We start from the raw sequence: 10,415 nt of genomic DNA on the forward strand, positions 1-10,415 counted from the left end.
ACACACATATGTGTGTGTGCTATACAGGTGCAGTTAGCTGAATCTGAATCTAAATAGTATAGCCTCTTATGCGTAATGAGAAGTTATAAAGAGATGTAAACAGATAGTGAAACAGTCAGTAATGTAAAAGTGAGTGACTGCTGCAGAAAGGTGAGGCTTGAGGAGGCTTTACAATCTGTACACATACCTGACCTTTGACCTCACATCGGATCAGGAAGAACTCCCAAACTATTCAAGGGAAGAACCCTTCAGGAGAGCAACAGAGGAGGATCCCTCTCCCCGGATGGACAGAAGCAATAGATGTCATGTGACCAGATGAACAGTTACAGAGTTACATAAACACATTACATGGATATGACAGAATGTATGAATAATTAGTAGTAGGCAAGGACCACGATCCAGACCTCCACAATCCATGAAACAGAAGGAGGAAGAGAGGAAGGGGGGGCATCACCAGGGCCACAGAGGCAGGAGGCAGGAAGCAGGAGGCAGGAGGCAGGAGGCAGGAAGCAGGAAGCAGGAGGCAGGGGCCCAGCCTCGCGAAGGAGGCGGGACCAATGAGGCCATGTGCTGTGGGTCCTTCCACCCTGAGCCATGTTTCAGAGTTTGAGCTCTCTGGCGCCATCTGGTGACACAAAGGGGTTATTTCACCCGAAATGTTTGACGTCTTCAGTTAACCGAGTTTTGATGTGATGTGTTTGTGACTCTTCTCCTCCGTCTCCTCTCACAGGGAGAAGATGACCTGCAGGATGCTGCTGCTCTTCATCCTGCTGCTCTTCATCCTCACCTCCTGTGTCTGTGGTGAGTTGACGTCTGTCTTGTTGAAGCCCTCCAGCTCTGAAGCATCACGAAACACTCCACAGGAACATGCAGATGGAGGTTAAAGGCTCACGTCGGCTCCTCCCTCTCCCTCTCTGTCTCCTCAACAGGATCCTTTGTAGTGAATGTGACACAGAGCTCCTATCAGGCAGAGGAGAACCACATCATCACACTGGAATGGGAGTTCCCCACCAACACTGAACGCTCCTCCAACTCCCTGAATGTCCTCTGTCAACTGTTTACTCTTGTCAGGCCCTTCATCCTGTTTCACCTACATGAAGGAGTCCATGTCCCAAAGTCTCAGGATGAACACTTTGCAGGACGAGTCCAGTGGGACGAAGACGTCCTCAGAGAAGGACGAGTCAGACTTCACATGTCCAGACTCAGGACTGCTGACTCGGGTCTGTACACGTGTGACGTGCTCACAAGTTATGGGATGAACTCTGGGGAATGTTGGCTCAATGTCTCCGGTAGGTTGATTCAGTAGAACTCTTCAATTCAGCAGCTTTGTTCAGATAAATAAAAACCTTTCTTCTTCTTCTTCTTCTTCACTTGAATGAAACTTATTTGTTTTCGTGTCTTTGCAGAGAAAAAAACAGAGAAATAGCAGGAAAAAAGCAGAAAATCATGGAAATGGCAGAAAAAGCATGAATATATCAGGAAAATAGCAGATACCGTTGAAAAAAAATCTTTCTCCAGAGATTCACAGAATTCTCATTTATTTCAATCGACACTAAATGCTGAGAAACAATATTTTCCTTCATTTCGAATTAATTGTATTTAGTGTATTTATTTCACAATAAAACACAGCAGCGTTGTCTTTAATAGTCAGAAGAATCACACTCACACTTTCTTTCTATTTCATTGTCTTCACAGCCGTGAACGAGCCCAACCCTGAGACAACAAAACCGGCACCGATGACAACTCGACCAGTGGCAGAGGGCCGGGGAAGAGTCGGCCTCTACGCCGCACTGGGACTCGTGGAGGGGCTCGTGGTGGGGCTCGTGGTGGGGCTCGTGCTGGGGCTCGTGGAGGGGCTCGTGGTGGGGCTCTTGCTGGGGCTCGTGCTGGGGCTCGTGGTGGGGCTCGTGCTGGGGCTCGTGCTGGGGCTCGTGGAGGGGCTCGTGCTGGGGCTCGTGCTGGGGCTCGTGCTGGGGCACGTGCTGGGACTCGTGGTGGGGCTCGTGGTGGCCGCCGGTATTCGCCATTTATTTAATAACGCTGTAAGGAAACCAGAGCAGCCGGACCGAGGAGGCGTGTCGCGGCGCGTGAATGTGACGTCACTGCTGTCTGCTGCAGAAACCAAGTGATGCCTGACTCACTGGGGCAAAGAGTGTATACAGATATTTTGAATATCTACTAAATTTAGACTGGAAATATGTACGTGAGTTGAAGTCCAAAACAAACACTGTAATTCAACTATTTATTCATTTCAGTGCATTTCAGAGTATAAACCTTTTTTGTATTGAGACATTTTGAAGATGTTGTGTCCCTTGAAGTTAAAAAAGTTATTGAAGTTTTCCAATATGTCTTTTTAAAATTAAAATAAATACTAAAAAAAACATTTATTTTTCAATTTCTTTGGGTGTTGTAGTAAAATGTGAATAAAGTCTGTAAAATAACAATGTAAAACTGTGCTAAAAGAAGGGGGAAAGCAGGTGTTATGTGAAGAGTATGTTACCTGAATGTTTCAGCACATTAAAATTAGAAATATTTTACATTTAAGCAGAAAAAAACCCCAATTGATTTACTAATTACTGAAAAACAACATGAATAAAAACACACAAGCTGTGGCATTTTTAATTTTATTTCGCAAAAAGTTTAAAAAAAAGGCTTTAAATTCTTTACTGTAAAGAAGTAACGGAGGACTGCTGCCCCCTAGTGGCGATAGATTGGCACTGCTGCTGGCGCTACTGGCCCACACCAGACTCTCATTGTTCAATCACTTAAAGGCTTAATGACACAGATGTGATTTGGGATTCTCTACATTTGGTTTTGCAAAGTAAAAATATTTTTTGTTGGCATGCAGAGACGAATAAAGACAAAACCAGTCCAGCTGTCAGTCCCAGTACACAGAAGAGGACGGTCCGCCCTCGACTCTCTGGCTGTGAGGAATCTCTTTTCCCAATTCTTCCGTTTGTGGTCTCAGGATCGGGTCGATCCCTCACTGCTGCAAAGACACCAACACAAATAAAGTTTCATTCAAGTCACAACCACATCACATCAAAACTCGGTTAACTGAAGACGTCAAACATTTAGGGTGAAATAACCCCTTTGTGTCACCAGATGGCGCCAGAGAGCTCAAACTCTGAAACATGGCTCAGGGTGGAAGGACCCACAGCGCATGGCCTCATTGGTCCCGCCTCCTTCGCGAGGCTGGGCCCCTGCCTCCTGCTTCCTGCCTCCTGCTTCCTGCCTCCTGCTTCCTGCCTCCTGCTTCCTGCCTCCTGCCTCCTGCCTCCTGCCTCCTGCCTCCTGCTTCCTGCCTCCTGCCTCTGTGGCCCTGGTGATGCCCCCCCTTCCTCTCTTCCTCCTTCTGTTTCATGGATTGTGGAGGTCTGGATCGTGGTCCTTGCCTACTACTAATTATTCATACATTCTGTCATATCCATGTAATGTGTTTATGTAACTCTGTAACTGTTCATCTGGTCACATGACATCTATTGCTTCTGTCCATCCGGGGAGAGGGATCCTCCTCTGTTGCATGCATATATATATATATATATATATATATATATATATATTAATAATAATATAATAATTTATACCTATAAGAGGAAACCTCTGCAGCGTTTATTCAATCGTCTGTCCTCTTACTGACAGATATTGGTATGATGAACAGAGCATTTAAAGTTAATGATGTAAATACATACTTATTTATTTGAGAAGTTTTTTATGAAACTCTTGTACATTCAAATTCCTTCATATCTGCCTGTGCTGAAGTGTTATGAAACTTTAGTTGCAAACAAGAAGAGATGCTTTTGTTCGCACTGACAACAAATTATGAAGAAAGAAGTGTTGTTACTGTTTGTTGTTATTGTTGTGATATCAATAAAGGAGACATTATTATTATAAAGTTTTTGTGTCGTCCTTCTTCTCCACTTCTTGCAGGATGTAAAGGGTTCTGACTCAGGTAGACTATCGGTCCAACTCACGTGCTCTTGCATCCCTATGACGTTGCAATAATGGACCATCTAAAAATTGACCGTCTGCTTTTGATAACTCAAATATTCTACACTCTGCGGTCAGAATAATTGTTGCTCCATCAAAGCTTAACTAGGATTAGAAAATGATGATCATTATTTCTTTTTAGCTGACTAACTTTGATTTTCTCAAAAACTGTACAGTAAAATTTCATGATAACCATGGGCATAGCCGAGGTCCTCGTTAATGACAATCCAGTGTCTTTCTTATATACACTTTTAAGGATCTGCTTTTAAAAAAATCAAATATTAGAAAATTATGAATATCATTATTTCTTTTCTCCTATGAATCGCCACCTTAACGTGGTGGAGGAGTTTGAGTAGCTCAGTGATCCTGGGAGCTATGTTGTCCGGGGCATCAGCCCCTGGTAGGGTCTCCCAAGGCAAACAGGTCTCGGGGGGAGAGCCCAGACTAAGAGCGGTTCAATAAACCCTGATGATAAGCAGCCCACGGACTGAAGCTACCTTGCCCGGACAAGGGAAACCGGGGCACCCTCCCGGAGCCAGACCCAGGAGGGGAGCTCGGCGAGCGTCTGGTGGCCGGGCTTTCGCCCATGGGGCCCGGTCGGGCTCAGCCCGAAAAAACATCATGGAGCAGCAGTCACCCTGTGGACCCACCACCCGCAGGGAGAATTAACGGGGTCGGGTGCTATGCAGACCGGGCGGCGGGCCAGGCGGGAGACCTGGGCGGGCCGATCGCTGGCGGCATAGACTAGCTCTAGGGACGTGGAACGTCACCTCACTAGCGGGGAAAGAGCCGGAGCTTGTGCAGGAGGTGGAGCGGTACCAGCTAGATATAGTTGGGCTCACCTCCACGCACAGCATGGGCTCTGGAACCAAGCTCCTGGAGAAGGGTTGGACTTTGTCCTTTTCTGGAGTTGCCCAGGGTGAGAGGCGCCGGGCGGGAGTGGGGATACTCACGAGCCCCCGGCTGAGCGCCGCTGTGTTGGAGTTTTCCCCGGGGAACGAGAGGGTCGCCTCCCTGCGTCTACGGGTTGCGGGGAGTAAGGCTCTGACTGTTGTTTGTGCTTATGCACCGAACAGCATTTCGGAGTATCCGGCCTTCTTGGAGTCGGTGGGAGGGGTCCTGGAAAGGGCGCCGCCTGCCGACTCCATAGTTCTCCTGGGAGACTTCAACGCTCACGTGGGCAATGACAGAGAAACCTGGCGGGGCGCGATTGGGAGGAACGGCTTGCCCGATCTGAACCCGAATGGTGTTTTGTTGTTGGACTTCTGTGCTAGCCACAGTTTGTCCATAACGAACACCATGTTCGAACATAAGGTGGCTCATAAGTGTACCTGGTACCAGAACACATTAGGCCGGAGATCAATGATCGACTTTGTAATCGTATCATCTGATTTGCGGCCGTATGTCTTGGACACTCGGGTGAAGAGAGGAGCAGAGCTGTCAACTGATCACCACCTGGTGGTGAGTTGGATCAGATGGCGGGGGACTCGGCTAGAAAGACCTGGCAAGCCCAGGCTAAAACTCGGGCATGGCAGGAGTTCGGGGAGGCCATGGAGAAGGACTTTCGGTTGGCCTCAAGGAAGTTCTGGCAAACCATCCGACGGCTCAGGAAGGGAAAGCAGGGTCTACCCCAGGCTGTTCTCAGCAGGGGGGGGGGGAACTGCTGACCCGGACTGGGGACATCGTCGGGCGGTGGAAAGAGCACTTTGAGGAACTCCTAAACCCGGCCAACATGTCCCCCGGAGAGGGGGCAGCGCCAGAAGACTTTGGGGTGGTTTCACCCATATCCCTGGCAGAGGTCGCTAAGGTAGTCAAAAAGATCCTTGGTGGCAAGGCGCCAGGGGTGGATGAGATCCGCCCTGAGATGCTGAAAGCGCTGGACATTGTTGGGCTGTCTTGGTTGACACGCCTTTTCAGTGTCGCATGGGGGTCGGGAACAGTGCCCATGGACTGGCAGACCGGGGTGGTGGTTCCCATCTTCAAGAAGGGGGACCGGAGAGTGTGCTCGAACTATCGTGGTATCACACTGCTCAGCCTCCCGGAAAAAGCTTATGCCAGGGTGCTGGAGAGGAGGCTCCGACTGCTTGTCGAACCTCAGATTCAAGACGAACAGTGCGGATTCCGTCCCGGTCGTGGAACAGTGGACCAGCTCTTTACCCTCGCAAGATTACTGGAAGGGTCCTGGGAGTTTGCCCAACCAGTTTACATGTGCTTTGTAGACCTGGAGAAGGCTTTCGACCGGGTCCCTCTGGGTTTTTTGTGGGGGGTGCTGCGGGAGTATGGGGTGCCGGACCCGTTGGCACGGGCCATCCGGTCTCTGTACGCCTGCAGTAGGAGCTGTGTTCGTCTCCTCGGTAGTAAGTCAGACACGTTCCCGGTGGGTGTTGGCCTCCGCCAGGGCTGCCCTTTATCACCGGTCCTGTTCGTGACCTTCATGGACAGGATATCTAGGCGCAGCCAGGGGGCGGAGAGGATCCGGTTCGGGAGTCTCGGGATCGCCTCTCTGCTGTTTGCGGATGATGTGGTCCTGTTTGCCTCTTCGGACCGTGACCTCCAGCATTCACTGGGGCGTTTTGCAGCCGAGTGCGAAGCGGCAGGGATGAGAGTTAGCACCTCCAAATCTGAGGCCATGGTGCTCTGCCGGAAACCGGCGGATTGCTCCCTCCAGGTGGAGGCAAACTGCCTACCCCAAGCGAAGGAGTTTAAGTATCTCGGGGTCTTGTTCACGAGTGAGGGTAAGGTGGAGCGGGAGATCGACAGGCGGATCGGTGCGGCTGCAGCAGTAAAACAGGCGCTGTACTGGTCCGTCTTAGTGAAGAGGGAGCTGAGCCGGAAGGCAAAGCTCTCCATTTACTGGTCGGTCTACGTTCCAACCCTCACCTATGGTCACGTACTCTGGGTCGTGACCGAAAGAACGAGATCTCGGATACAAGCGTCCGAAATGAGCTTCCTCCGTAGGGTGGCCGGGCTCAGCCTTAGAGATAGGGTAAGGAGCTCGGACATCAGGGGGGAGCTTGGAGTCGAGTCGCTGCTCCTTCGTGTCCAAAGGAGTCAGCTGAGGTGGTTCGGGCATCTAGTCAGGATGCCTCCTGGACGCCTCCCATTAGAGGTTTTCCGGGCACGTCCAACTGGTAGGAGGCCCCGGGGAAGACCGAGGACACGCTGGAGGGATTATATCTCCCGGCTGGCCTTGGAACGCCTCGGGATCCCCCAGAATGAGCTGGAAAGTGCTGCGGGTGAGAAGGGAAGCCTGGGTCGGCCTGCTGGGCCTGCTGCCACCGCGACCCGACCCCAGATAAGAGCTGATAATGGATGGATGGATGGATTATTTCTTTTTAGCTGACTTTGCCTTTGTTTTTCTCAAAAAATGTACGTTAAAATCTCATGGAAATCAGCATGTACATAGCAGAGGTCCTCATGAACAACATACCAGTATCATTTTTATATACACTTTTAAGAATCTGCTATAATAACAGGTCAAATATTGGGAAATTAAGAATATCATCTTTTTTTTTAAGCTAACTTTGCCTTTAATTTTCACAAAAACTGTACAGTAAAATCTCAAAAGAATAGACATGAACATATCAGGGGACCTCACGAACAACAATCCAGTGGAAATAGAATATAACCTTTTAAGGATCTGCTTTAATAACAGTTATAATATTGTGAAATGATGAATATAATCATTGAATTTGAGCTGACTTTCAAATAAAAACAGTACAGTAGTGTAACAACAATGTTGTTGTTGACTTGTTATATGAAATGATATCTGTAGGTTGATGGTTATTAAAGAAGGGCAGACTGGTGTCACGCCGGAGCACTAATGTAAGAACCCAAATGCACGACCCGAGGCAGAGAGTAAAGTTCACAAGGATTCCCTTATTGATAAAGGTAATATTGCAACAGGATCGAGTCTCTGGAGAAGGACCGCCGAAGGTTCTCCCGATGTAACTGGGGAGGGACTGAGGCCGGTCGGCAAGGCTCTGACCCGCTGTGGTGAGAGCAGCTGTCTCACTCAGGGGAGAGTAGAATCGTCAACGTAAACAGTCCAGGGTCATTCACAGGAAGGCAGTCAAACTCGGCAGAGGTACAGGCAGGGATCGGGCTTACTCGGAAACGAAGGGACGTCGGAATCAGAACAGGATATCAGGCAGGAAAAACGCTGGTAAGTTGACTCACAGGTGAAGAAAAACGAACTGGCAACGAGACAAGTGAAGCACAGAGTATATATACACACTGGGAGGGGAGTTAACGAGACACAGGTGAAACACATCAGGGCAGGGAGAGGTAATCACATATGAGGAAGTAAAGACAGCAGACATGACACAGGAGGATGATTTCAAAGTAAAACAGGAAGTGACAAGACAACAAAAATAAAAGCACTACCGTCTAGTGACGGTTGTGACAACTGGTGAACAGCAGAAGACGGGGAAACTTCTCTCAACATACACGTGGAGGAGTTTACTGAGCATGGTCAAACAGAAATACAGATTACAGGTGAACCTGCACTGAATCCACAAGAACAACAAGCTCCTCCCCCATCGAGAGTGACATCGTTTAGATCAACAGACGACAGTTGAGGTGAATTCCCTGAACAGGGAAATGTTGTATTGCGCTTCTTTGTCCGGGTTTTGTAACTGAAGACATTCAAGGTGACTATATTCATCATTATGTGAATCATGTTGGTAAAAAGCTTCTTTTATGATTTATGCGTTTGTATGTTTGTATAATTTACCACAACAACATGTTTGCAACTCGAAAACCAGTTTTATTCTTTAAAAAAAAAAAAGGAAAAGAAGAAGAAGAAGAAATACTCACAGTGAAATCTCCCTGAAAAGAAACGGATCAGATCTACATGTTATTGTTCCCCGGAGGAGAAGGTCAGGAAGTCTGTTAACAGTGTGAACCAGACTGTTGATGAGGTGAGACTGCAATTAAAATATAATGCATATAATGCCCGAATCTGTGAAACATATTAGGATATTATCATTTCTCTTTTTGTTGGTCCATCTTGCTCATTTCTCAAATGATGTCACCCCATATGGACGGGGAAGAGTTAAGCATGTCGTGGTTCAGAAATATGAGTGAAAATGGAGCTACATAAATATTTGTTTAGCTGTAAATGACGCAGTAGGCTGTGTGAGAGAGGAAATGGAATGAATAGTGAGTAGTGAGATTTGCATGTACTGTATCACTGCATGCATGACGCAGCTCGAGTGACACGTAAATGAAACGTCTTCAGTTAACTGAGTTTTGATGTGATGTGTTTGTGACTCTTCTCCTCCGTCTCCAGGGAGAAGATGACCTGCAGGATGCTGCTGCTCTTCATCCTGCTGCTCTTCATCCTCACCTCCTGTGTCTGTGGTGAGTTGACGTCTGTCTTGTTGAAGCCCTCCAGCTCTGAAGCATCACGAAACACTCCACAGGAACATGCAGATGGAGGTTAAAGGCTCACGTCGGCTCCTCCCTCTCCCTCTCTGTCTCCTCAACAGGATCCTTTGTAGTGAATGTGACACAGAGCTCCTATCAGGCAGAGGAGAACCACACCATCACACTGGAATGGGAGTTCCCCACCAACACTGAACGCTCCTCCAACTCCCTGAATGTCCTCTGTCAACTGTTTACTCATGTCAGGCCCTTCATCCTGTTTCACCTACATGAAGGAGTCCATGTCCCAGAGTCTCAGGATGAACACTTTGCAGGACGAGTCCAGTGGGACGAAGACGTCCTCAGAGAAGGACGAGTCAGACTTCACATGTCCAGACTCAGGACTGCTGACTCGGGTCTGTACACGTGTGACGTGCTCACAAGTTATGGGATGAACTCTGGGGAATGTTGGCTCAACGTCTCCGGTAGGTTGATTCAGTAGAACTCTTCAATTCAGCAGCTTTGTTAAGATAAATAAAAACCTTTCTTCTTCTTCTTCTTCTTCACTTGAATGAAACTTTATTTGTTTTGGTGTCTTTGCAGAGAAAAAAACAGAGAAATAGCAGGAAAATAGCAGGAGAAAAGCAGGAGAAAATCATGGAAATAGCAGAAAAAGCATGAATATAGCAGGGCAATAGCAGATAACGTTGAAAAAAAATCTTCCTCCAGAGATTCACAGAATTCTCATTTATTTCAATCGACACTAAATGCTGAGAAACAATATTTTCCTTCATTTCGAATTAATTGTATTTAGTGTATTTATTTCACAATAAAACACAGCAGCGTTGTCTTTAATAGTCAGAAGAATCACACTCACACTTTCTTTCTATTTCATTGTCTTCACAGCCGTGAACGAGCCCAACCCTGAGACAACAAAACCGGCACCGATGACAACTCGACCAGTGGCAGAGGGCCGGGGAAGAGTCGGCCTCTACGCCGCACTGGGACTCGTGGAGGTGCTCGTGCTGGGGCTCGTGGTGGGGCTCGTGGTGGCAAAA

At 47.9% G+C, this 10,415-nt stretch overlaps 1 protein-coding gene across 1 annotated transcript; it reads left to right on the forward strand.

The window, feature by feature from the left end:
• The first annotated feature begins 579 nt into the window (after positions 1-579).
• LOC117748112 lies at positions 580-2,129 on the forward strand. The gene is made up of 4 exons (XM_034557739.1): positions 580-641; positions 731-801; positions 930-1,289; positions 1,696-2,129. The coding sequence occupies exons 1-4, from the start codon at positions 595-597 to the stop codon at positions 2,127-2,129; spliced, it is 912 nt and encodes a 303-aa protein (XP_034413630.1). The 5' UTR covers positions 580-594.
• Positions 2,130-10,415: the final 8,286 nt, after the last annotated feature.

This window comes from Cyclopterus lumpus, chromosome 18 (genome assembly GCF_009769545.1).
Source record: "Cyclopterus lumpus isolate fCycLum1 chromosome 18, fCycLum1.pri, whole genome shotgun sequence".
Lineage (NCBI taxonomy): Eukaryota > Metazoa > Chordata > Actinopteri > Perciformes > Cyclopteridae > Cyclopterus > Cyclopterus lumpus.